Source organism: Phyllostomus discolor, chromosome 4 (genome assembly GCF_004126475.2).
Source record: "Phyllostomus discolor isolate MPI-MPIP mPhyDis1 chromosome 4, mPhyDis1.pri.v3, whole genome shotgun sequence".
Taxonomy (NCBI): domain Eukaryota; kingdom Metazoa; phylum Chordata; class Mammalia; order Chiroptera; family Phyllostomidae; genus Phyllostomus; species Phyllostomus discolor.
The window spans coordinates 198,910,613-198,938,023 of record NC_040906.2 but is presented as its reverse complement, the minus strand read 5'-3'; the positions used below and the strand labels follow the sequence as shown (position 1 = coordinate 198,938,023).

The following is a 27,411-nucleotide window of genomic DNA, read 5'->3' as shown; positions in this document are numbered from 1 at the left end:
AATCCTCAACAAAATATTGGCAAACTGTATCCAGCAGTACATTAAAAAGACCGTACACCATGATCAAATGGGATTCACCCCAGGGATGCAAGGATTGTACAGCATTTGCGAATCAATAAATGTAATATATCACATAAACAAAAGACAAAAATCACATGATCTATATCAATAAATGCAGAGAAAGCACTTGATAATAAGGTGCAGCACCCATTTATGATAAAAACATTCAGCAAAGTGGAATAGAAGGAGCATACCTCAACATGATAAAGGCCATGTATGAGAAACCAACAGCCAGCATCATACTCAATGGGCAAAAACTAAAAGCTTTCCCACTAAGATCAGGAACAAGACAAGGATGTCTGCTTTCACCACTTCTATTCAATATAGTATTGAAAGTCCTAGCCACAGCATTCAGACAAGAAAAAAGAAATAAAAGGCCTCCAAATTGGAAAGGAAGAAGTAAAACTATCACTGTTTACAGATAATATGATGGTGTACATAGAAAATCCTGTAGACTCCACCCAAAAACTTGTTTGACCGAATTTGCAAAACAGCAGGGTTCAAACTCAATATTCAGAAATCAAATGCATTTTTATATACCAGCAATGAAAGATCAGAATCAGAAATCAAGAAAAAAATCCCATTTTCTATAGAAACAAGAAAAATAAAGTACCTAGGAATATGAACCTTACCGAGGAGGTGAAAGACCTGGACTCAGAAAACTACATAACACTGAGAAAGAAATTAAGGAAGACACAAATAAATGGAACCATGTACCGTTTCATGGATTGGAAGAATCAACATTATCAAAATGTCCATATTACACAAAGCAATTTATAGATTCAATGCAATCCCTATTAAAATACCAATGACATATTTCACAGATATAGAACAAACATTTCAAAAATTTATATGGAACTGTAAACGATCCCAAATAGCCACAGCAATTCTGTGAAAGAAGAACACAGTAGGAAGGATCACAGTACCTGATAGCAAACTATATTACAAGGCCACTATAATCAGAACAGTATGATACTGGCATAAGAACAGACACATAGACTAATGGAACAGAATAGAAACCCCAGAAAAAAAAACAGAGACCCCAGAAATAAACCCAAGTCTTTGTGGTCAATTAATATTCAGCAAGGGGGCAGAGGCATAAAATGGAATAAAAATAGCCTCTTCAGGAAATGGTGTTGGGACATCTGGACGGCTACATGAAAAAAAATGAAACTTGACCACCAACTTATACCATACACAAAAATAAATTCAAGGTGGATAAAAGACAAGTCATGGCACCATAAAAGTCCTAGAGGAGAACATAGGAAAATCTCAGATATTCCACTCAGCAATATTTTCACCAATATGTCCCCTAGAGCAAGAGACATAAAGGAAATAATAAACAAATAGGATCTCATCAAAATAAAGAGCCTCTGCATGTCTAAAGAAAACGGCATTAAAATGAGGAGGGAACCAACCATATGGGAAAACATATTTGCAGATGATACCTCAGACAAGGGTTTGATCTCCAAGATATATAAAGAACTCACATGACTCCACTCCAGGAAGACAAACAACCCAATTAAAAAATGAGCAAAGGACTTGAACAAACACTTCAGAAGGACATACAGAGGGCCCAGAGACATATGAAAAGATGCTCAATATCACTGGCCATCAGAGAGATGCAAATTAAAACCACAGTGAAATACCACTTCACACCAGACAGAATGGCCATCATAAACAGATCGAACAAGTGTTGGAGAGGGTGTGGAGAAAAGGGAAGCTAGAGCGATGCTGGTGGGAATGCTGACTCGTGCAGCCACTGTGGAGAACAATATGGAATTTCCTCAGAAAAGTAAAAATGGAACTGCTTTTTAACCCAACAATACCACCATCGGGGTTATACCCTAAAGATCCTGAAACACCAATTCCAAAGAACCTATGCACCCCAATGTTCATAGCAGCACAATTCACAATAGCCAAGTGCTGGAAGCAGCGTAAGTGCCCATCGGTGAATGAGTGGATCAAAAAACTAGGGTACATTTACACAATGGAATTCTATGCAGCAGAAAGAAAGAAGGAGCTCCTATCCTTCGAGACAATATGGATGGATCTGCAGAGCATTGTGCTAAGTGAAACAAGCCAAGTGGTGAAAGAGAACTATCATATTATCTCACCTATAAGTGGAACTTAATCAACAAAACAAACTAGCAAGCAAGCAAAATACAACCAGAGACATTGAAATAAAGAATAATCTGACAGTAACCAGAGAGGAGGAGGAAGAAGGATCATAGAGGATAATGGGGAGGGGGCCATCAAGGCACATGTGTGAAGGACACATGGACAAAGCCAAAGGAGGGGTGGGTTCAAGGGTGGGAGGCGGGAATGGGCAGGGTAGGGGGACATGGTGGGGTGAAAATGGAGACAGTTTTACTTGAACAACAATAAAGAAATTATACTTTTTATATATTAACATCAGTATATTGATAAATTAATATACTTATAATTTATATTATAGAATATATACTCACAACAAATATTTACTACTATAAAAGTAGCTTCTTATTGAATATATATTACTATGTATTCAATAATATTTAAGTGTTAACAGATGGCTACAGTAGTAATTCTCATAATTAACTTTGAAGTGGTCAGTAGCTTTGTTTCTGTATATTTTCTGTTACGCACAATTTGCAGTTAATTTAAAATTCAGCAAGATTAGTAGTTTGAGAATTATAAGTAAAATGGTAAAGTATGAGACTATATTAATGGTTCTTTATATTTTATCTTAAATTAATTTTGCAGAAAGAAGTTTACTACCGCTTGAGCCTTGGTTATATTGAAACTAAGACTTGAATAATCACTAACTGCTGGTAATTACTGAATCAAAATGGGTCCAAATGAGCAGTTTCAAATAGCACAATAAGAGTACCACAGGTTTTTTAATGTTTCGTAAAGGTAATTTTGTGTGGCTTTTTCGTGCTCATACGTTAAATACATTCAGAAACCTTGGGAGAAAGGTGGACAGTGTGTTATGGAGTACCTCATGGTATGTGAAGAAATGATCATGAGTTCCTGATTAAAAGTTTATAGGTACCTCTTAAAGCTTGGGTCACCTCGTGACATAGTGTTTCAGTGAGGATTTTTTTTTTTTTTAAATCACAGATGCAGCAAATATTTTAGTGATGGGTGTGGAAAATTCTGCAAAAGAAGGTGATTCTGGAACAATGTTCTTCTTCAGGTAAGACAAGGGAAAAAAACCCACTGGGAGGTGGGCCCTAGTCAGGTAATGTGGTCCCTAAAGGTGCAGGCACCCCTTTGCTCCCAGCAGTAACTGGGTTCAAAATGTGTGATTTAAATTTAGCCTTTGATTCTTATTATATTTGGGAGGGTTTGTCAGTTTAGGAATCTTCTGGTGAATCTGCTTGTAAAATAATTTTTAAAACCAGTAAAAAAAATCTTCCCCTGGCTTGTTTCAATTTATAAATCTGGATTTGCATTTGCCAAGTATAGGTAAAGCATTCTATTTCCTGTTCATCTTCTGTGCCTCTTCCTCATAAGACTCAGGATGCCCGCCCTGCTCTCTTTTCTTTTCTTTCTTTCCTTTCCTCTCTGCCTGGAGCTCCTTAGCTCACGCTTTTGCCTGTCCAGAGACTTCCACTGCAGCCCCGACTCACATACACTTCTTTCATTTCAAGGTTGTTTCAGTGTCAGATACTCGAGAGTAGCTGAGGGGAAGGATAGTAAGAATAGAAATCACTTAGAACAATTTTATACTATCCTTACAACCCGTCAGAAAAGCCTGAGGGAACGAGGGGTCAGAGGAATTAAGGCAGTTACCCACAGTTGGGTGACTGATTAGTGGCAGACCAGAACCAAATGGAACATCCGAAAGGGTCCAAACGTTGGTAAAGTTTTTGTGGTCTCTGTCCTTGTGGCGGATGATGACTGGAAGCTGTCAGTTTGTGTTGGTGTGTGTGTGTGTGTGTGTGTGTGTGTGTGTTGGGTGCCCTTTCTTTTGATGCTGCTTTAGAGAGTTTAACATGTAGTCCAGGTAGAAGAGTGGCCCCTTTGCCTCGAGTGAGGAATTTGAATTCTGACGTCCTCTAGGTCAGTGCCGTGCATTAGAAATATCATAGGAGCCACAGATCCAGCCTCGTCTGTAACACATTTTCTGATGGCCGCATTTTTTTAATTAAAAAAAGGTGAATTTAATTTTGAACAACACTAATAATATACATATAATGCCTGAAGTTAAATTTAATGGTATATTTTATTTAACTCAACATATGTAAAATATAATCATTTATTTCAACATGGAATTAGTCAATAATTAATGAAAGTTTCCTTTTTATTTTTCCTAAGAACATGACAGGGTAATTTTAATTTTTCGATTACAGTTTACACTCGATATTACTTTGTATTTGTTCCGTGTGTATGAAATGTTACGTTCTCCTTTTTGAGCTAAGACTTTGAAACCCGGTGTGTGGCGTACGCTACAGCACCTCTCTGTTGGAACCAGGCACACGCCAAGTGCTCGGTGGCCACCCGGAGCTCCTGTGCTCCCTGATGCAGAGCCCAGCTCTGGGCAGAGGGCGCGCGGCTCCCCAGGCCTCCCGTCTGCCTAGCAGTGACTCAGAATCGGAACCCTGCCCGTGGCTGGACACCTCTCGGGTCCACATCCCGAGACTATATGCTGGCCTACTGCAGCGACTTACCGCCTGGTCTCCTGCCTGTCTTCTCACCCACCACCAGTCTGTCTGTCCGTTACAGGCGAGATGATTTCTCAGTAGATCATTCTGATCGCTGTACTCTCCAGCTTAAATGTCTATGGAATTTGACCCAGCTCCTTATCCAAACACAAAGTTCCCTGAGGGGTTGTCTCCTCCCTGCCTCTACCCTGAGAGCCCACTGCTTGCCCGCATCCACAGCCATTCAGACTGTCGGCTGTTTATTCCGACACGCTGCCCTGTGCCTCCCACCCTCTGCCTGAGCCCACGGCGTGCGCCCTGCCAGGCTGCCTCCGCTCGTGCTCTCCTCTGGCTCCTCTGCTGGGCCTTTGAGAATTGTGTCCCTCCGATATACATCAAGTATGTATGCTGCATAACCCTGTTAGAACACTGATCACATGCTATTGGTATTGCTGGTCTAGGTATCAGTCATTTCTAGATGGGCAGATCCTTGAGGGTGGGAACTAGACCAACTCATCTCCATATCCCACATGCTAATCGTTGACCTTTACATACACCAAGTGCCTTGCTTAAGAAATGTCTGAAGATGGATAATAGGGCAAGCTTATTTTTACCTTCTTTTCATTACCACGTTTCCTTCCTCCAGGGCAATAACGCAGAGCCATAACTTCCTTTTTTATTTACTACCTAAACAGCTCAGCATGTCAAACTTCAGAAACCAAACACCACTTGGTTTAATTCCAGCCAGGATGGACGCATAGGTCAATACATTGTGTCTCCACACACAATCAGAAGGACAACAACAAATTTAAAAACAAAAAACAACCAGAACTGCCAGAAAATCGAACTGTATGGAAGTCTGACAACCAAGGAGTTAAAGAAGAAACATTTATCTAGAGGATGGATAGGCAGGAGGGGTGGAGAGGGGCAGCCCTGGCAGAGAGGACTCACGGCAAGGCTACAGCTGGAAGACCGGGGAGGGTGAGGCAGTGGCTGGCGCAGCGGGCGATCCCACGTTTGTGTGCAGATAAACCAGTAGGAACAATGTGGGAGCACAACAGACTACGTAACCCAGGGTTCCAGCAGGGGGAAATAAATCCTCAGACCTCTGAATGAAAACACCTGTGGGGGTTAAGGTGGCGAGAGAAACTCCCAGCCTCACAGGAGGGTTTGTGGGAGAGACCCAAAGGGTCCTAGAATGGACACAAACCCACCCACCCAGGAATCAGCACCAGAAGGACCCATTTTGCTTGTGGATAGCGGTGGAGGGGCCTGGAAGCCAGCAGAGAGCTGACAAGCAGCACTGTTCCCTCTAGGACCCCTCCCCCACATACAGCTTCACAACGCAGTGACATGGGTTGCCCTGCCCTGGTGAACACCTAAGGCTCTACCTCTTACTACATAACAGGTGCACCTAGACAAAAAAAAAAAATGGCCCAAATGAAAGAGCAGATCAAAGTTCCAGAAAAAAATACAACTAAGTGGTGAAGAGAGAGCCAGCCTATCAGATGCACAGTTCAAAACACCGGTAATCAGGATGCTTGCAGAAATGGTTGAGTATGGTCACAAAACAGAGGAAAAAGTGTAGGCTATGAAAAATGGAATAAAGGAAAATGTACAGGGAACCAACAATGATAGGAAGGAAATCAGGACTCAGATCATCAATTTGGAACAAAAGAAAGAAACATTCAACCAGAAAAGAATGAAGAAATGAGAATTCAAAAAAATTAGGAGAGGCTAAGGAACCTCCAGGACAACTTTAAACATTTCAACATCCGAATCATGGAGGTTCCAGAAGAAGAGGAAGAGCAAGAAATGGAAAACTTAAAAAAATATGAGGGAGATTCCTCATATTGCCAAGGAAATAGACTTCCAGGAAGTCCAGGAAGCTTACAGAGTCCCAAAGAAGTTGGACCCAAGGAAGCACACACCAAGGCACATTATCATTACATTATCCAAGATGAAAGATAAGAGAATCTTAAAAGCAGCAAGAGAAAAGGAGACAGTTACCTACAAAGGAGTTCCCATAAGACTACCAGCTGATTTCTCAAAAGAAATCTTACAGGCAAGAAGGGGCTGGAAAGAAGTATTCAAAGTCATGAAAGGCAAGGACCCACATCCAAAATTACTCTATCCAGCAAAGCTATCATTTAGAATGGGAGGGCAGACAAAGTGCTTCCCAGATAAGGTCAAGCTAAAGGAGTTCATCATCACCCAGCCCTTATTATATGAAATGTTAAAGGGAATTACCTAAGAAAAAGAAGATGATCAAGAATATGAACAGTAAAACTACAGCAAACTCACAACTATCAACAACTGAACCTAAGAAAACAGAGCAAACTGAGCAAACAACTAGCACAGGAACAGAATCACAGAAATGGAGACCACACAGAGGATTATCAGCAGGGGAGTGGGCGGAGGAGAGTGGGGGGAAAGGTACAGAGAATAAGTAGCCTAGATGGTAGGTACAAAATAGACGGGGAGGTTACGAATAGCGTGGGAAATGTAGAAGCCAAAGAACTTATATGTACGACCCATGGACATGAACTGAGATGGGGATGCTGGTGGGAGGTGGGGTACAGAGTGGAGGGGAATAAAGGGGGAAAATGGGACCACTCTGATAGCATAATCAATAAAATATTTTTAAGAACCACTTGGTTTACAGGCCTTCCGTTTCACCAGAGTGAGCACTGGATGCAGGGGGCCTCCTGCGGCATCCTTGTGCAGTAGTTGTGCCGCAAGCAGCAAGCGCCGTGTGGATGGGCAGCCTTGCTCCTTGGGTGCCCGTGGCCACCTCAGGCTTTCATTTATCTCAGTCTCTTTATTCCAGACTGTTAAAGTTGTGGCCCTTCATTCTTCTCTGATAACCGAGTCTAGAGGAGAGCTAAAACAAGTCTCATTTGAAGCAGGTATGAAATAGTCGGGATACATCAAGTTAAATGAGGGGGGACCCCAAAAGACCCAGGATTTATTTGTAAAAAGTTTTGTATTCTTACTTGTTTGAACTTGAGTCACCTTCAGAGTACTCTCCATCTGATGCAATACACCTATCAACATTTTTCCACTGCTCAAACCAATTTTTGAACTTGTTGATTTTGATGCCTTTTAGTGTTTCTGCCTTCCCCCCCCCCCCCCCACTTTTTCCACATCGGCGAAACATTTCTCTTTGAGGACTCTTTTCATCCAGGGGAACAAAATAAAGTTGCTTGTGGCGAGATCAGGGAATAGGGAGGGTGGGCCATCGGGGTCATGCCGTTTCTTGGTCAAAAACTGCTAAACACTGAGGGCTGTGTGGGCTGGTGCACTTGTAAATCACTCATCATGAAATGGGCAAATACAATGAAATCCTCTACAAAAAAAAATCACTGAAGCCTCTCACAACAACGCCAGCTAGTATACTTATGAGAATGGGATCCTAAAACAATCACATAGTTGGGGGGGAGCCTGGAGTCCAAGGGCCCCGCCCTCCAGAAGATAATTACAGTTTTTTGGGAGGTGTCTTCCCTCTTACAGTATTACAATAATAGTTATTCTGAAAACTAGGAGAGAATTTTTGAGGGGTGTTTATTAAGAGTTCAAAGAGTAGTTATGTTTTGGCAAATCCATCTAGGAACCATATAAGTCAAGTCAGTAATAAGTCATATGTTTTTTAATGCATTCTGGATACATTCAACAAGTCACCTCTAAGCATGGCTTTATATGTACAGTGCTAAAGAATGTATTCTACTTTTAACTTCGCTGATTCTTTTATTCTTTTAAATCAGGGAAGGAGCTGCTGTGTTCTGGAATGTGAAGGACAAAACTGTAAGTATAAATTGTAAAAGTATAAAAACACACTTTTCCAAAATAAATTGTTAATTAGCCCTTGACAGTCTGAGCCATTGGAACATAAATTAACAGAGAATCCACATTTTATTTTCTCTGTATTAGATGATATTTATCCTAGCAATTTTATCTTCCAAAATATATATTTTGGCTTATACATTTCCTACTTTCTCCACTCTCCGAGCATACACTACTTTTTGGAGAATCAGAACAACTGTAGCTATACTGGAGACAGAGGGAAAGTACTTTGTACATGATACTCTATGTGATAATCTGTAAAATTAATAACATACACAGCGTTCACGGGAAACTAGCTGGTCTGAGTCTGATTCTAAATCAGTTTTCTAGAGCTTTTTATCACTCACAGGAAATAATTTCCTCATTATCCTGATTGGGATACTGAAGAGTCAGGATTCTGAAGACATTTTTGTAATACAACCTTTTTTAGAGGCAGTCGGATCATGCACATTAAAGCTTTACTATATTTAACTCAGCAATTTCACATCTAGAAAATTACCCAGAGGAGATCATTGCAGTTATGCATGATGGATGATGTATAGGGAGATCCATCTACAAGTTGTTTACAGTAGCAAAACTGAGATATAACCAAAATACATAATAGTAAGAAGTTCATTAAATACTACAAATTTAGCTAATTTGACTACAACTGCAGTAAATGCAGAATATTATGATAGCTCTTAAAAATCTTGTGGAAAAATATCCCTAGGGAATGGTGGAGACTGTTTACAATACAGTTACAGTAAAAGAGCAGGTTACAAATATTCCCATATAATAGCAGAGCTAGTTAAAAAACATACACAATCCCCATTTTACTAAGAGCAAACACACAGACACACACACACACAGGAGGGTGGCTGGAGGGGTTCCTGAAGCAAAGGGAAATATAAATGACCGAGAAGTGTAGGAAAAGACGGTACAAATTGGCTACTTGAAGTGATGTAAAAGGCGACAGTACCCCATGTTTCTAAAGAACGCTCTCATAAATGTTTGGATTCTAAAACTGGAAAAACTGTGGAGGAGCAGTTGAGCAGTATTTACCAAAATTGTAGTGTGCATGTCTTTTGATCTAGCAGTTCCTAAAGAAATATATCCACAAGCCTCGGAAGCTACACGCGTAAGGTTGCACACTGCAGCCTTGTCCGAGTGGAGAGTAGCACCCATCCCCCGCGGGGGGACACTTAGGATGGTTAAGGACATTTCAGTTTCTGCATCAAAGAGCCAGCCTGGAAAATGTGCATATGGTCTCTGACCATACCCCCCGGAACGCGCCCGATCTCGTCTGAGAATGCGCATATGCACACTGTGATCCCACTTCCTATAAAAAGCAAAGTAAATGTGCATGTGCACACACACGGGAAAATGTCTGGAAGGCTGTGCACCAGATTTAACGGCGTGGGCGTTAGGCCTTTAGGAGAGCAGCGAGCGACTGTCACTTTGTGCACCCACCTCTGTGTTGTTCAACTTCAAGGATACACACCCTAAATTTACTGGTGGTTTTCTGTTGGCTGTGGGATGATGATCATTTTTCTTTTCTTTCTGCTCATTTGCGGTTTCCAAATGCAAAGACAAATGAGTGTATCTCCGTGATGAGTTGAATATCACAATGAATTTGCCTGTTCCATAAAAACTAAACAACAGAAGACATGTCATCAAATGTAATGAAAATATTATAAGCATTAACACTATGTAATTTCTGGTTGATTTTCCTTTTCTAGATGAGCCATGTGTTGCAGATTCTAGAAAAACATGAAAGCCAGCCCTATGAAATTGCATTGGTGCACTGGGAAAACGAAGAGCTCAACTACATAAAAACAGAGTAAGCAGTTTACAAAAAAGCACTTGAAACAACAAGGGAAAAGTAGTAGAGGAGATAAACAATTTATGAATTTGGAGACAAATTTTAAGGAAAAAGTTATTGTTAACAAATGTAAAGCCTAAAAATACACGGGTGGGCAAAGGGAGGTTTACGGTCGTTCACGTGGAAAGCAACGCAGTCATCAGTGAGTAGTAATGCAAGAATGAGCCCTTGTATTCCACGCAGTCACAACAGTGAACCTGCTTTGCTCTCCCCTGTATATTAACAATTAGTGGGTAGATATTACTTTTTTACTTTCTCAGGCTACCCATAAATTAAAACAAGTCGGTAGTATAACCCCACAATGGTAACTTGCATAAGCAGCCTAAACCAGTAAAATAGTATGCCTTCATGAAAATTGAACCCCTCCACTTATTCTGGTAGTTTTCTCTTTAAGTAAACCCATTTTCCCTGTTGCCATACTTTCGGTATAATGGGAAATGTACCGAGGGGGTGATTGAGCGAAGAGAACCACCTGAGGAAACGGGGTCCTGGCATACATTCCCAGGTGAGGTGCAGGGGTGGGCGACACCCTAGCGGCTGCCTGTCTCGGCGGCGAGGGGGAGGAAACGGAGAGAGAGCTGTCAGGACGGAAAGAGAAGGCAGCAGGGACCAGGTCGAGAGGGCTTTTTCCTCCTGGAGTTGCTGGTCTAGTGGAATAGGGGGGAGAGGACTCGTGTTAGGAACGGAAGTGATGAGAGCAGAGCTTTAGGACCATCGGGAAGAGGCCGGATGGGAGAAGAGCTAAGGAATAGTGGCCAGTGGAGCTCAACCGCGTGCCCTGGGCCAGCACACTGTCCCTGGTGCTTGTCACCACATCATGTCACTGACCGAAACCCTGACGCTGCAGTTACCACCTCTGCCCCCAGCGGCTGCCGCCCCACTCGCCACTGGGGCCTGGGCTGAGCTCCTTCGTGAAGGGTCTTGTCAGCCCTGCTGTCTTTCCCGTCTGTTTCCCTCCACCTGACGTCTTCCGAGCAGATTCTGTCTGTCCAGCCCTCTTTGCCCATCTCTCTCTGTCCAACATCTTTTGGGAAGATTCACCCTGTAGTTCTCTGATGTTTAAAAAATTCTAAATTCCCTCCACTTCCCCCTCTCCCCAGTCCCTTCCAGAGTTCGCTACACGTACACCTTAGTTTCTCAGCTTCCCGTCTTCCTCCCCAGCCGCACATCAGTGTGATTGTAGATGACACAGTGCGTATACTGTCAGTCAGCATTCTTTCGATTAACAATCTGTTGTGATTATTTTCCCTTTCCAGTAAATACCCTTCCAGAGTATGCTTTATAATTTTTGTTGTGTGGGATACTATAAATGAACCATTCTCCTGTTGAACATTTAGTTTCTTTCCTAATTTTTTACTGTTAAACACTGGACTGGAAAGTTTTTGTATACAATCTTTCTTTGCATCTTTTGTTTCCGTAGAATAAATTTCAAGAAGTGGAATTACTTGGGTCAAAGGGTATAAGAACATTTATAAGGCTCTTGATACAGATTACCAAAATGACCTATAGAAAGATTGTAAGGCGACTTCTTCAAAGGAAAAAAAAAATAAAGTGCTTTTTAAGATTTAGAACATTCTTTTCATTTCCCTTTCCACAGGGGGCAGTCTAAACTTCACCACGGGGAAATCAGGTTGAATTCAGAGCTAGATTTAGATGACGCCATTCTAGAGAAATTTGCCTTCTCGAATGCTCTTTGCCTTTCAGGTAAGTTAACACTACTTATTAAACAAAGGATTACAGAGTTTTCATTTCATCAAGGGAAGTTCAAGTATTCAGTAAAGATTTAGGCATGTTTTCACAGAATATTCAGCAAAGCTTTAGCATTCCTTTTACTTTTTTCCCCTCCAAGAGAAGAATGATACAGAGTATAAAAACAGGTATCTGTTCTAAAGCTACTCTTAATTGTATTGATAAAGCTTACCCTCTCCAAAAATATTTTTATATTGTTGTTATTACTGCGTTTCTTTTCCTCTCCTCCTGTCTACATGACGACCGCTGCCAGGTGGTCTCCAGTGCAGGCCGAGAACACCACGCCCGGTGACATTGGCACGGGCCTCGGTGTAGAAAAACACACTCCAGTTTCTCACAGAAGCGCGAGAGAGTCCTCATGGCTCTGGGGCGTTCTTGAAAGATCCACGCACCTGAATAAATCTGTAGAAGTTCCCTAAGATTTTCATTTTCACCCGTCTGCGCTAGGCTGCTGCTGGAGCCCAGCCCTACCAGGCTGGGGGCCTGGACACCTCTGAGCTATGCTCGGAGCCCCTGTGGGAGTGAGGGAAAGCGGAAGGTCCGATGCTGCCTTGTCCACAGAGCCCCTCCTCGTCCCAGGGTGTGCCCCACACTCTCTGGTTCCCGAGCCACAGCATTAGAAAGTCAGGAACTCCACCTAATGGAGCTCTGGTCTGCCAGCGGGGCTTGGAAATCTACTTCGTTTCTTCCATCATTTTCCACTACAGTGCTGTCCTTTAAGATAACTAACTATTCTTGAACTCTAGTTTCAAATTTTTAGCACATTTGCATCTTAAAATATTGTGGAAGTGGCAGGGAAAGTACTGTGCAGTTCTGCATTTTGGAAAACCGTGAATGTGACGATAAAGAAATAATCCATTGTGAAATTTCTCCCCAGTGAAACTGGCTATTTGGGAGGCATCACTGGATAAGTTTGTGGAGTCCATTCAGTCAATTCCAGAGGTAATTGTACCAGTCTTATGTTCGTTTTTAAGGACTGATTTCAATTTGGGGAAAAAAACAAATTTCCCACTCTAATAATATATTTTGGAGTACAATGAAATAATAATAATAAACACTAAGCTGTATTTCATTTAAGAAAAAGAACCCCCAATTACATATAAAATGATCAGTAAAGAAACTTCATATTTGTTTTTACTTTTCAAGCATAAAATTCAAATTACTTTCTTCTAGTGGTGCAGTATTTTTATGCAACGGAATTAAAAAATATCAAAAGTGTTTCCTCTCTCAGGAAGGAGATTGATCACTTTTCTTGATTAAAAAAGGTCTTTTGCTAAATTATGAGGAAAATAGTAGCATAAAAATACATATAAAGTTATATATCAAAATTTGAAAATACATTAAAAGTCACATTTACTATAATGAATTTTGTGCTACGGTGAACGAATAAGCTAATTGTACCTGGGATAAGATGCCCAGCATTTTCAGTAGGAGATTAGGAGCACACATCATAGAAAATGCAGGTGGGAAGGGAAATGAGAAAAGGAAATACAAAATTTCCACCTGATAAGATTGATTATTTAGTTAGTTATTGTCTCGGAGTGAGATGCCTGGGAGACAGTTACCAGTCGTAGCAGTTACGTTGGATTGAAACTACGCCGTGTCAGAGTTTGCTTCGCGGCCCTGTTGCTCAGTGCAGATGCCTATATGTACGTGTGTCTTCTTTTTTCCCTCCCACATAGGCTTTAAAAGCTGGGAGGAAAGTGAAACTGTCTCACGAAGAAGTTATGCAGAAAATGGGTGAACTCTTCGCCCTAAGGTAAAATGTTCCCAGTAAATAAAATATTTCCTATATTTCATGATCTCAAGGAGACACTCCCGTAGTTCCGTAGGAAAGAGCCAACACTGGCACCTTGGTGGGCCTTGCAGCTGTTTTCAGTTCATTCTTTGTAAGCGTGGGGAACTCTTGCCCGTGAATAGCAGTTGGGCTGTGTTAGGGCTCCGCTGGAGGAAGTTCTACGTGTGCGAAAGACAGGAGAGTTAAACCGCATTACACCTACACGAGAGAGTGTAGTGGATGTTCTCTGAAGGTAGGAAGATACACTCTAGCGTTTGGATAATGGGAACTCTCAGTAAAAATATACCACTGCGTCCTAATGCTAAACAGAACTAATGGCTACAGAAAAGTTAGGTCCCCTATTCACTGTCGGAGACGCCATAAGATGCCACAGGAGAGGAGTAACAGTGCCAGTTAAAACTGTGATACGGGGCTTTTTATCACAGAATCTACATTTTGCACTTGATGAAATAGGGTTTTTTTGGATGTAGATTCTATCACATTCTCTCTTGGGCATACATACATTGTTGAAGGCACTGACAATTAAGTCACAACTGCCACCTCTAAGATAACATCAATTATAACAATGCCTCCCAGTTTCAGAGATCTGAAAATGGGGAGAACTGTGACTTAAAGTTGATGAAATGGTAATGCATCATCTTGAGTAGGTGTGTGAAAAAGTTTCCATTTATCATTCTCATGATTTTCCCAGGGTCCGTGGAAGGAAAGTCTTGAATCTTGTTCAGTGGTTCGTCCCCTCCATTGTCGGGGGGGTGAACTGCTGGAGTTCAGTGTGAGTAGCCGATCTGAGTTGTTTTCCAGGGTCTCCTCAGATGCTTGGCCTAGACAGCAGTGGTCCCGAGTTTCATCATCCACGCATTCCTCATAGCTCAGGGGCCCTAACTCAGGGCACCAAGAAAGTAACCCCACTCCCCAGGAGCACCCACTGCTGATCCAAAGCCTTGAGCTCTCTGAGCAGTGGGGTAGAGTCTCTCCTCTTCTCTTAGTAACCCAGCAGAATTCGATATAGCCAGTTACCGAAACTCAGGAGCGAGGCCAAAATACGCTTAGGTTGTGAGTAAGTTTCACAGAGTCCTGCTGTCCTTATCCTAAGTTTTCTTCTCTTTACAATGAGATTCCTTCTGTGTTATTAAAAGGAGTATGGCAAATCTGCGAACAATGACAAGTTTTCATAAAATTTGTGGTTTTAAAAAATAAATCACAAATTGTATATGGTATAATCGCCTTTGTGTAGGCCAACAAAACTAAGTGTTCGTGTTTATCTTGACGTGTATATACCACATACATGTGCACGCACATACACATATGCACAGAAAAAGACCTGAAAGAACACGGGAACGTGTTGACAAGGCCTAAGGGATTTGAGCTGTGTATTCCGATAAGAGGCCCTACTGCTGTTTGCTGAATTCTTTAGGTTTTTTTCCTTTTTTATAGTGAGCAGCTATTTATATGTTACTACTACAACTTAAGTTTCACTTAAAGTAAGCTTAGACCTGTTATGTAAAAACAGATAGAAATGAGAGAGAGAGTGTGTGTGCACGCACGCACACAAGCACGTGTGCAAGCCCTGGAGGGATACAGGTAAACTAACATCGGTTACCTGTGGGGGCAGGAGAAGGGAAAGATGGGGGTAAGAATGGGAGCAAGACCGGTCAAGTCTTACTGTTTACTTTTTAAGCCATGTGATTACCTACCCACACACACAAAAAGTGTGTATATTATAAAATTTTTTAATGAAAAAGAAAATTTTAGAAATAAAAAACATCTCATTTTGTTTTAAAATTACTTCATAAATAATACTAATAATAAAGATTAGTTTGGTTGCAAATTTAAAAATTCTTTTTTAAGTTTTTTATTTATGTTTTTAAAAGTATTATAAGGTCAGCAGTTACCTTAAAGCACCATTAAAATAAAAAAAAATAGACCACGATTTTTCAAGACAGAAAATACAATTTATGATTTTCCTTTTTTTTAAGACACCGTATAAACTTGAGTTCGGACTTCTTGATCACGCCTGATTTCTACTGGGACAGAGAAAACCTAGAACAGCTTTATGATAAAACCTGCCAGTTCCTAAGCATTGCTCGTAGAGTTAAGGTATGTATTTTTCACTTTTATAGAAAAAGATTATTACTGCCTATAATGCCTAAAAACATTATTGCCTATAATCTGCATAACTGTGTAAAGACAAATTTTAAATTAAGAAATTGTATTTCACTGTTCTTGGAGAATTATCTTGACTTCTACTCACTCAGACCTCTAGATTTCCCCTTTCCACTCTTGTTCTGTGTAAAATTGTCAACTGTCCTGTGGAAAAGGCTGTTCGGACACTTGCTCTACAGAGCAGGGCAGGCTGGCGAGGGTGGGGAGGCCCCGCGGCCCACGAAGGAGTGTTCCTCAGCTTCGAGCGGGTGTTCACGGGGTCTGGAGTCGTAATGGAGACGGCGAGAGCAGACCTGCATTGCAGAAAGAAGCCCCCGAGCAAATCAAGTGCAGGGGGTCAGGGAAGCCCAGGGAGAGGGAGGAGGAAGGACGACTGAAACTTGCCTGTGGGTGGCGGGCAGAAAGAGGGCAAAACAGAGAGATTTGCCTGTGGGGCCGGGAGGACGTGAGGAGCTGAAGTGAAGACCTTGAGATGAGATCAGAGTTACAGAGGACGTCCAGTTAGAGCTGTGTCTCAGGCGTGCAGCGGCGCGGGGGCAAAGTGGAGGAGAGACGCCTGGGTCCGGGCCACGATGGGAGTGGTGGGCGCGGCCGTGATGGAGGGGAACCGCACAGGGAGAGCAGAGAGAAAACTAAGTGGACATTAGTACTGTGTGCGTGCAGAGCTTTACTGCAGTTTATCACGTTTATCGCGTGTAGATCCGTGTAACCTCGCTATCAAGATACAGAGCCGTTACCACGGAGGTCTCCCTGGTGCTGCCCCTGGACTGCCATGCCTCCCCCCACCCCCACCATCTCTGGGCCAGATGCGACCCTCAGTTCCTCGCCACATAGGCTTCTCCATAGAGCAGGTCACAGCTTGGCAGCTTGCTTGCTTGCTTCCTCGGGGAGCGGGGCCGGGGGAAGTTGAGGAAGAGAGAGAGGACACACCGGAAAGACGGAGTCACAGTCTTTTGTAAGCTAATCACAGCAGTGACATGCTGTCGCTCTGGTAGAAAGGAGTCACTGGCCTGGCCCACCGTCCAGGGTGGGGGTCGCACAAGAGTGTGAACCAGGAGGCCGAGGTCTTTGGGTGGCACGCTAGAAGTCTGCCTACTGCACACTTGAGGTTTTGAAAAAGGTGGAGAAAATTTTAAAAGCCTACTTTTTGTTTTGCTTTTTTTTGGTTTTGAGAGTGTTTATTAAAGCAAGGGACAGTGACACGAGGGAGGGCTTAGAACAGAAGAAGCGACAGGAGAGAGACAAGGCGCAGTTGTTCTGGCTCACTGTGGAGTCCGAGCAAGGGGCCTCAGAGACAGGGTCAGGGGGAGTTTCCAGGACTAGCTGCCCCTGCCCGTTGCTCCCCTGGTTGCAGGTCCCGTAGGGTCCCTCGGCGTTTAGGAGATGCAGCGCCTGGGGGAAGAAGGGCGTGGGCGTGCTCCTGGGAGGGAGAGCCTACCGTATTTTGCCATGTATAATGCGCTCCCGTGCATAACGTGCACCCACATACGCCGGGTTATTATGCCCGCGGTCTGCAATCATTATGCCCATGTGTGATGTGCATCCTCATTTCCCCCTCAAAAATTTGGTCCAAAAAGGTGCGCACTGTACACGGCAGAATACGGGTACTTTGCAATGACTGTGCCACACATCACCCTCACACGGCCGTCACGCGCATGACTCCTCGCTTCGGGCCACCCAACGCCCTGCCGCCACTGCTGGTCTCACTTGTTCCTAATTGTCAGGGAGTCCACTGCCACTGCCACTTGGCCTGGACGAAGCTGATTTGACCTGGGAGGTGGCCTTTTTCATCTCTCTCTCCTTGCTGTTCATGATGGAATTATTGACGGCAAGTCTGCAACAAGTGAGGACACCCTCCTTGAGTGAGAATACCGTGACAGCCAAAAGGTCGGGTGGGTCACAGCTAAGATGAAGCCCACACCTAAGGTCATCAGTGGGAACGGAGGGTCTTGTACGCCCCTGCCCCTGTGCTGGTAGCAAGCTGAGTGCGCTGCCTTCGGGCCCCGGGCCCCTTTGAGATTGAGCCCACCGTCAAGGGGGTGACTTCTGCCCCTGGGTTACATACTAGCTGCCAGAGCCGCCTGCTCACCCAGCCCCCGGCCCCTGAGACCTGCAGAGAGGGCCCTGTGCGAGGCCAGCCAGCCAGCCCTGGCACCAGCCCTGTGGGGGCTCTGTCTGTAGCCCCCAGATTGAAAATCGCCTGTGAAAAGAAGTAAAACTGAATTCATTCACAGACAGTATGACCCTGTGTGTAGAATACCCTCAGGATTCTACAAAGAAGCCACTGAAACTAATAAGGGAATTTATCAAAGTGGTAAGATGCTAGGTGAATATATAAAAAATTGCTGTTTTTCTTTATATATCAATGAACAATTGGAAATGAACTTTTAAAATACCCCTTACAATAATACCGAAAACTTGAATTACTTAGGAATATTTTTTAATGTAAATAAGACTCATACCTGAAAACTAGAAAACATGCCTGAGAAACTAAATAAATGAAGATGTATACTGTGTGTATAGAATAGGAGACTCGGTGTTATTAAGATGTTTGATCTCCCGGAGTTGACCTGTAGATTCAACTCAATCCCAATCAGGATCTCAGCAGGGTTGTGTATTCTATTTTAGAACAAACAAGCCAATTTTAAAATGGAAATGCAAGGGGCCTAGACTAGTCAAAGCAATTTAGAGGACACAGTTGGAGGAATTTCCTTATCTGATTTTAAGATTTGCAGTAAATCAAGCTACAGTAATCAAGACAGTTGAATATTGGTGTAGGAAGTCTATAGATTAATGGAACAGAATAGAGAATCCAGAAACAGACTTGCACACACATGGGCAATTGATTTTTGACAAAAACGAGGGGAACTATTTAACAAATGGTGCTAGCACAATAGCCATATATATAAAAAATTTAATCCTGTCCTTCACACCATTTTAAAGTGAATCTGAAACCTAATGTAAAAGCTAAAATTATAAAACTCAGGAAGAAAATGTAAGAAAATCCTCATTCCTTAACACCAGCATTCCCTGGAAATCCACTTTAATTTTTCTTTACGAGCTAAAATCCAAAATTCATTTAACTTATCTTTATAAATTACATACAGTCCTACTATATCCTTATTGGATTCTGCATTAGGAACTGGGACAAGGCAGCTAAAAATAGAAGTAGTAGTGCATTCGGGGCAGACAGAGGGGGCTTGTGTGAAGTTGGAGCTACACGCGTGGGATTCTCCCTCCTTCCCTAAAACAGCAGTGGACTTGACCCTTACCCCTAATCATGTGATGGCCACACCCAAGACGGGGTGGGGGGTGGTTCGGCTTGTGGGCCTATCCGGTAAGGCATGTGGGTCAGGACCTCGAGTAGGTGATGGCCTGCTAGAGCGTGGTGGACATAGGGCGTTCGAAGTACATTTCACTTTATGTAACACTTGGACTTTGGTTTCTGTAAACTTAGCATATAACACTAAAAATTTTGCTCATGAAAATTCCTCTGGCCGCTGACAAATTTCATGGAACGCTCCTCGCGTCTCATTCAATTTGTGATCCCAGCATCAGAGGACAGTGTCCTGCTCTCTGCTGTTGTCATCCGCGTGGCTTGACGCAGTCGCAACAAGGCAGCCTCTTCATCTCATTCCCCAGTCTCTCTGTGAGACGCCTCTGTGGTGTTACATCTGCCGCAAGTTGTGAAACGTACCTAACACCTCCCAAATTATGTTTCTCAGGTATATGCATACTCCATATGTATACTCCATGTTACATGGAGTACATTCTTAGCATCCTAAAGGGGATCAACACTAGTTGGATTACATGAAGATTAATTAGGAAATCAAAGAATTTACCCTGCCTTACTGTGTTCAAAACAATCCCAGCACTATAGATAACACACACACAAAATAAGAACCGGTCCTGACCTTCAGCAAGCATTCGAGTCTTACAAGAAGACTTACAGAACAAAGAGAGGATGGATGGTGGTAGTGCAAGGAGAAGGTCGTTCCTTGTTCTGTTTTTTTATTCTTTCCTAGAGGAAGGATGCTTGAGCCCACGCCACGACCAGCCTTCCTCGTTTGCATGACTTCTGCTCCCACCTTTTCCTGATCATTTTCCAACACGCATCTCTCGCCTCTCTCTCTCCTCTACTTGGCCGGTGCCTCCTCCACTGGCCTCCTGAGTCTCACAGGTGTTCCACCTTGTCCTGTCTCTCGGCGCCCTTTTTGGGATTAAGTGCATGTGTCACTTGCCACTGGAGTGTAGGCTGAGATGAGAGACCCTGGTTATTGTCTTCCCTGTTCAAGTCCCCGTTCTCGGCAAAGGCCTTACATGGAGTATATGCTCAAGAAACATATGTAGCATTAATCAGCAATTAAGGTTCCAAAGTGGAACTCCTTGTCTGCTCCCAGAAAACATCGAACCTCCTCTGTCCTCAGTCTGGGCTAACGGCAGGACCACCCACCCAGCCTCACCCACCCCATCAGTCTCGCAGAGGCTTGAAACGCATGACTTCCTCTTCCTGCCGCACCCTCCACACCCAGCCAGCCAGTCCAGTCTTGTCTTGTCTTCCAAGTGTCATTCATTCATTTACAAATACTTATTGAAGGTCTGTGACCAGGGGTGTCCAACCTTTGGGCGTCTCTGGCCCATGCTGGAGGAAGAGTTGTCTTGGGCCACACATTACATACATTGTGACATGTAATCACAAAAAAATCTGTGTTTTAAGTAAATTTACGATTTTGTGTTGGGCCACATTCCCAGCCAGCGTGAGCTGCGTGCAGCCCGCGGGCCGGACTCCCCTGGTCTGCATGATAGATCCTGGGCTCCGGAAGCAGGGAGGGATACCGTACATTCTGACCTCTGCCTTCAGGTCCCCCAGCTATTAACGTGTACCCCACTGCTGTCACCCCTCTTCTCACCTGGGCTGTTCTGGCACCTTCTTCACCGTCTCCCAGCCTCCAGACTGGACGTGTTAGCCAGAAGGCAGAGACGTGCTTGTCTTACTATGCAGTCTCTTCTGCCCAGCACAGTATAGTGAGTATCAAAGACTCTAAGACTAAACCAAGTTTGCCCCATCACCAGAAGTATCTCAAGTTCGTGTTATAGCTTGGTGTATTAGTTTTCTATCGGTGCTGTAACCCATCACCACAAACTGGCTCCACGCCACACATGTAACCATTCTGGAGGTCAGAATGGACACAGAATGTCAGCAAAGGTCGCAGTTTCGGCATGTGTTAGTGATTCCCTTCTGGAGGCTCTGCATAGCATGTTCCCTCGCCTTTCCAGCTCCTGGAAGCCACGTACCTTCCCTGGCTCATAGCTCCTCCTCCCATCTAGCAAAGATGAGTTGAGTCCACTTCACATTGTTACTCTGAACGCCTCTGGCTGCCATTTCCACCAAGGACCTGTGACTGCACTGGGCCCACCCAGGTGATCTAGGGTTATCTCCTGAAGACCGGTGGTTAGCAACCCTAATTCCTAGACAGTGTTGATTCTCCTTTCCCAGGGATTAGGATGTCGGTGTCTTTGGGGGGACGTTCTCCAGCCTACCACTTGCACTCTGCAGCGCCTCCCGCAGTTTGGTGCCGACTCACCTGGTTTAGCCTTTCAAGCACTGCCTTCCGAGTTGCCCACTCTCCTGCGCTACCTGTCTGCTGTTTCCTTGGCTGGAGATGCTCTCCCCTCAGCGCCCCACCTTTTCTTCCTGGCACCTATTTAGAACCCACCTCCCACCTCCGTGACATGTCTGTTTTCTCCTGCTCGCTCACCTGTGTGTGCGTGTTAACATGCGCAACGCTGGCTAAATGATGAAATAGGCAGCGTGCATTTATGGCAACTCTTCCTGCTCGAACATGACAGAAAAACAATTTGGATGGTCTTTCTCATCTTTCACCACCTACTGGCTCACGTGCCAGGACTGGGATGGAGTGTGGGAACGGGGTGTGTACTGCACAGACCCGAACAGACCACTGGGACTGCTGCTCCCTGTGTGTCTCTGCTGCTCCCTGTGCGTCTCTGTGCCAGTTTGGCCTCCTCCTCTCCTTCTGAGCAGCATCCCCTATTAGGTGGGGACAAAGGGGTGTGTGTGGGGAGAGGGAATAGTGACACTCACATTTCACTCTGGCAGCTTCGAAGATTTGGGACGTGTGTCCGAGTCTGCGTCTCATACTGCCTTCCAGCTTTTCAGGGAGAGGTCGGGGAGGGTGCCAGGGGGGTGTTGATACCGTGATCGGCAGCATCCTTTGGTTGGAAAGAGTGGCTCCCTAGCGGGGAGGGCAGAGGGACGGGTGCTGGGCACAGCACAACCACGCGGCAGAACTGAGCGCTGTAGGAGCACAGAGGGGAAGCGGCAGGAGGTTGGAGGTTCCACAAAGACGGAAGGGGGTGCCACCCACCGTCTGAAGTGTGACTGGACTGAACGGTCAGTTCTGGATCGTGGAGGAGGCAGTAGTAGTGGTTTAAAGATTTGAGCTGGGGAGAGTGACATGATCCAACCTGTTTTGAGAACTCTGATGCCACTTAAAAGAAAAAATGGATACATTCCTCCCAGCCCCAAAAAGGCAGACCGTTTTTAGGAGGTAATCAGTTCGTGGACAGTCCGGCAGGCAGTAGTAGTGAGACGTAAGCAGGGGACAGATTGAAGCCTCTGAGCCCAGGGTAACTGGAGAGAGGGGATTCAAGGTGTTCTGTCCCGAGTGAGAAGAGGGTGTGACCTCATTTGAGACAGGGAACCCAAGAGGGGTAGACTTAAAAATGTTTGAGAAATGCTAAATTCTGAGGTGCTGGCAGAAAACCCACAAGATGTTTTTATAGGCAGTTAAAAATTCAGAGAAATCAGCATTAAGCATTTACATTATCAGAAAGTTTGTCTTCCCCAAAATGTGCGATACATACACTTACTTGTACAGATTAACCTAGGGACACGTGGACCCTGAAATAAGAGGTTTCCTGTCGAGAAAGGCTGGGTTTGGTTTCCGAGCGTCTTGACTGGTCCTCCTTGTACGTGCGTCTCCGCCTCCACAGGTCAGGCAGCGCTTCGTGTGGGCAACATCCCTGTTCCACGTGCTGCTGGTTTTCTACTGGGGGCAGTGGTAGTCTCCTTACAAAATAAGTATGTCTAAGTGTGGTCTTCTGGAATTTAAATGACAGCACAGTTGTCGCACACGGCCATGGTAATAGTGATGGCAGGATGGAAGTGACTGGGGTTTAGGAAGTGTCTACACAAACCGAAGTGTGAAAGGTCACGTAAGCAGCGTACAGAGCCAGCGGACATGGACAAGATCAGGGCTTTGGGAAATGCCACCCAAAGGCAAGGGGAGGCAGAGAAGACTCGGAAGAAGAGTGGCGGTCACAGGTGGTTCTTGGTTCTTAGGGAGGGACAGCTAAGGAAGCGTCCACTTCAGAGCGCTGTCAAATGCTTGGGCTAATTGAGGTTGAACACCTAACCAAGAGGTTGTTGGACTTACTACTAGGAGACATTTGGAAGTTTCGGGGGGAGTTGTGGTAATACATATAACTCAGAAGGGCTAAGGAGTAAGTCGGGAAATTAAGTTGAGGAAGAAAATGCTGGTTCGTTAGTCGAAGGTGAAAGAAAACAGAAGAGGGCTGGATCAGCAGTTGGAAGACAGAAGCAAGCCTAAAGCTGAGCAGCACGTCTGTGGACCAAGGTGGAGCAGCCAGTAGGATGCGGAAGAGGAAGTGGGGGAATAAAAAGGAAGTCTTTGTCCTAAACGTTTATACACGTGAGAAACTAGTGTGACCATGAAGTCTGGAAACACGGGCAGATATCACTTATGCTACCAGTGTGGTTCCACGCGTCCCGTCATTAGTGAGGCTGTAAATGAGTGAACGTGGTGCACTAGCACATTTCGGTGAAACCCCACACATGCATCTCTCGTCTCCGATTTCCACTGACCAAACCTGCACCCTCAGCATACCCCGTAAGTAATCAAGGGGAATCAAACTACTTTTAAAACTTTGTTTCCAGACTGCACAATTTCCAAAAGAAAGCAAGCTGCAGAGAGATTAAAGAGGCATAACTTGCCAGTGGTCACATTCAAGTCTTACAGGTTGTGTTCCATGAACCCCCTCCATCCGCAGGCAGAACCTCTGCAGTTCAGCGCTAAAAGCAGCGCCATCTAGTGGTGAGCGTGCAGCAGGTCGTGTTAGTGTTTTGGGGGGGCGTTGCCTATGAGATTTTTTAGGTTTAGTACAAGGTAATCTTTTTGTCACCTCAGGGCCATGCTGAAAAGAATCAGGTTTCAAGGTTGCCTTTCTTAACTGCTAAAAATCCAAAGGCAGTCATCATAAGCCAGGACTCAGAGGCTTTATACTTAGATCTTCCATCAAAATCGTACAAGCTTCGGCGTGGAAGTGTTTCTTGCAGCTCAACCTGTGCATCCATTACAGAGTGTCCCTAGACGGATGCAGGACACAGGGAACACGGGCAGGCGCCTCTGGGCGAGGACTGAGGAGCAGGAATTAAAGGGATGAATTCTCACTATAAACCTATTTCAAACCTTTGGAATTTTTAAGTACGTGACCATGTTACTTATTTGCTTATGTACAGGATACTTTGTATTTTCTTATTTTTCTGTTTACCACTTTTCTAACGCAGGTCATGAATGAAAAACTTCAGCACTGCATGGAGCTAACAGATATAATGCGGAACCACCTGGCGGAGAAGAGGGCACTCCGCCTGGAGTGGATGATCGTCATCCTCATCACCATAGAGGTATCTTTTTCATGAAAATAATGAAGTTGACATAGAAAATGCCAGGGAGAAAGAGTATGACTGTATTCCAGTTACTAAGTCTATTGGGAAGGGAGTTAGGTTTCACATGATTGCACTAATATTTTGTAAATGCACTGACTTTTTGAAAAGTTCCACATTTTTAAAGATGACATTTAAAGTTCTGGCTATAAACTTATGATGGACAGCCCAACAGCAGTACCTTTGTCTCTGGTCTGCACTCGCCATATGAGAAGCACACATATGTACTCTCCCGTCAGAATTCACTAATCGTACCCGTGATTTACCATGAAATTAATAATTCTCATTTTTTATCACCCAAAGGTAATGTTTGAGCTGGCTCGAGTATTTTTCTAACCAAGTGATGACCAAAGGAAAAGTATCATTGCAAGACATATTCAAGTTCTACAATCAAAAATAAATGTTCACTGTTGGGGAAAATCTATTTAATAGGTATTTAATTTTTTTAAATCAAGTCGTTAAAATCTTTTTCAGCTTCTTAAATGTATTGCTGCTTTAATAAAAATGAAGAATCTAGTGTTTGAAAGGAAAATGTTTTATTTAAAGACCTTTGGATAAACTTAGCATCTAGGAACTCTGGGTGAAGAAACTTATTACAGCATAAGGCTTAGATTTTAGACACTGCTCATCTCTCCCCAGGGAATCCTAATCATGGCCCCAGCTAAGCAGACCTCAGGAATGTTAAAATAAACATATAGAGTAAAACAGGCAATTTGTTGATAGAATTTCATAAACCAATTTTAGATGGCAAAATTTGAGGGTGAATGTTCCCTGGCACTTTGTGTGTTTTACTAATAATTTCCATCCCCTCTCTATGAAGTTAGTCAGAATATTCTTCCCACAGAAGCATATATTTTTTTGTTTCACACATACTTTAGGGAATTTAAAAAATACCAAGTACAAAGAATTTAATATTTATATGCTTACCATCTTTAATTTTTTTAAAAAAGCAAAGCCTTCATCATTTATTTTTATGCATAACTGCCCCACCACAGTGAATTTAAAGTTCTATTTTTCTCATACATATTGATGAGAAAAGGATTATTATTCTGTTCAAAATTGGGACACTGTCATTTTGCCACTTGTTTAGCTGCTATGCAGAATCCACCAAGAAAAGTCACATTCAGCACCCCACAAGAATTCTCCCCAGGTAGGAGTCTTCCATCTAAGGTACCTATACCCCGCGAGCACCTAAGGCTTTCCAAGGAGCATGTGGGCATAGACCTCAAGAACTGCTTTCTAGACCCTCAAGTTCTGTATGAGCACCTCCATGGACGTGCTGCGCTGCGCACACGCTTGTGATCAGCTATCAAGCCTGTCCTCCTTTCCCCTCTTCCCTTCTCACGTTGTACAGAAGGCATCTCCCTGCCGCTGGAACCTGAGTTTGGCCCACTGTATTTAAAAACCTTCGAGTATATTTAACCTTTGGGAAGCCAAACAGGAGGACAATTTGAAATACTGGTCAACAAAGCATCCTTTAATAATGTTATCCCCTACCTAATAAGAGGGGAATTTAAATAAATAAGTAGTTTGACTCCAAGTACCAACGTGTACAATTTATGGGTCAACTGTGTATTAATCATAACAATTTTAATACAAGAAAGTATGAACATTTGGTGCCTTCTGGTCTCGACATATGAAAATTATATACAAATATGTTGCAAAGAAATAAGTACCTCAAGTCCTACTTGTTAGGACTATGTTTTGTGGTATAAATTTAACCAAATTTATCCAAAATTTAAGCAAATTTTAAAGGAGGAAAAGGAGCAATATTAAATTTGAATCATTTACATATGTTTAACTGGATCATGGTGGACATAACTAATTATGGTATTACATTCCATTAGCTACATTAGATGCAATAGCTTTATTCTTAAATATCAATGTTTATGATACATCAGAAATTACATGTTTTTCAACTATATAAATTTAGATTAGAAAATGATAAAAGCTTCAATGTAAATTATAGAAGAGTTGTGAAATTTTTTGCAATAACACAAGAAAAAAGTATTTTTAAGGTCATAACTTTTCTAAGAACAAAATGACCAAGAATATTGAGAGCCTAAAGAGTTTCAGTACACTCACCAGTGGCTCTGGAAGCATTCCTCAAAGTATACCAAATTTCTATCACTCATGAGAGTACAGTGTTAAGACCAACCTGGATTTTGAATTCTTGTTCCTACCAGCACATAACTAACCATATCACCTTGGGCAAATCACTGAACCTCTCTAGGCCTCATATGTACAATGAGTTTAATAATAGCACTACCTCAATTCAAAATCCATACAGGATGAGATCAAATGGGGGGTGCATCAAACCCCCAGGGTCCCCCTTTGAATCCACAGAGAAATATGAGAGAGAAAGATAGAGCAAGGGACATAAAGGAAAGAAGAAACAAATGGGACCTCATCAAAATAAAAAGTTTCTGCACAGCTAAAGAAAACAGTATTAAAATAAAGAGAACCAACTGTATGGGAAAACATATTTGCCAATGATACCTCAGACAAGGGTTTAATCTCCAAAATATAAAAGAATTTACAC

General features: G+C 43.3%; 1 protein-coding gene across 3 annotated transcripts in view; it reads left to right on the top strand.

The window, feature by feature from the left end:
• RMND1 (required for meiotic nuclear division 1 homolog) overlaps window positions 1–26,412 on the top strand; it is a 43,192-nt gene extending 16,780 nt beyond the window's left edge. For 2 of the 3 annotated variants that reach the window (XM_028510837.2, XM_036024898.1), the window contains exons 4-12: window positions 3,166–3,241; window positions 8,456–8,495; window positions 10,253–10,353; window positions 11,993–12,099; window positions 13,022–13,086; window positions 13,827–13,903; window positions 15,919–16,039; window positions 24,714–24,830; window positions 25,173–26,412. In XM_028510837.2, coding sequence (XP_028366638.1) covers window positions 3,166–3,241; window positions 8,456–8,495; window positions 10,253–10,353; window positions 11,993–12,099; window positions 13,022–13,086; window positions 13,827–13,903; window positions 15,919–16,039; window positions 24,714–24,830; window positions 25,173–25,205 — 737 coding nt within the window. In that variant the 3' untranslated portion in view covers window positions 25,206–26,412. The remainder of the gene's footprint in view (window positions 1–3,165; window positions 3,242–8,455; window positions 8,496–10,252; window positions 10,354–11,992; window positions 12,100–13,021; window positions 13,087–13,826; window positions 13,904–15,918; window positions 16,040–24,713; window positions 24,831–25,172) is intronic. The other variant, XM_028510836.2, reaches the window with a different exon arrangement.
• The last annotated feature ends 999 nt before the right edge of the window (window positions 26,413–27,411 follow it).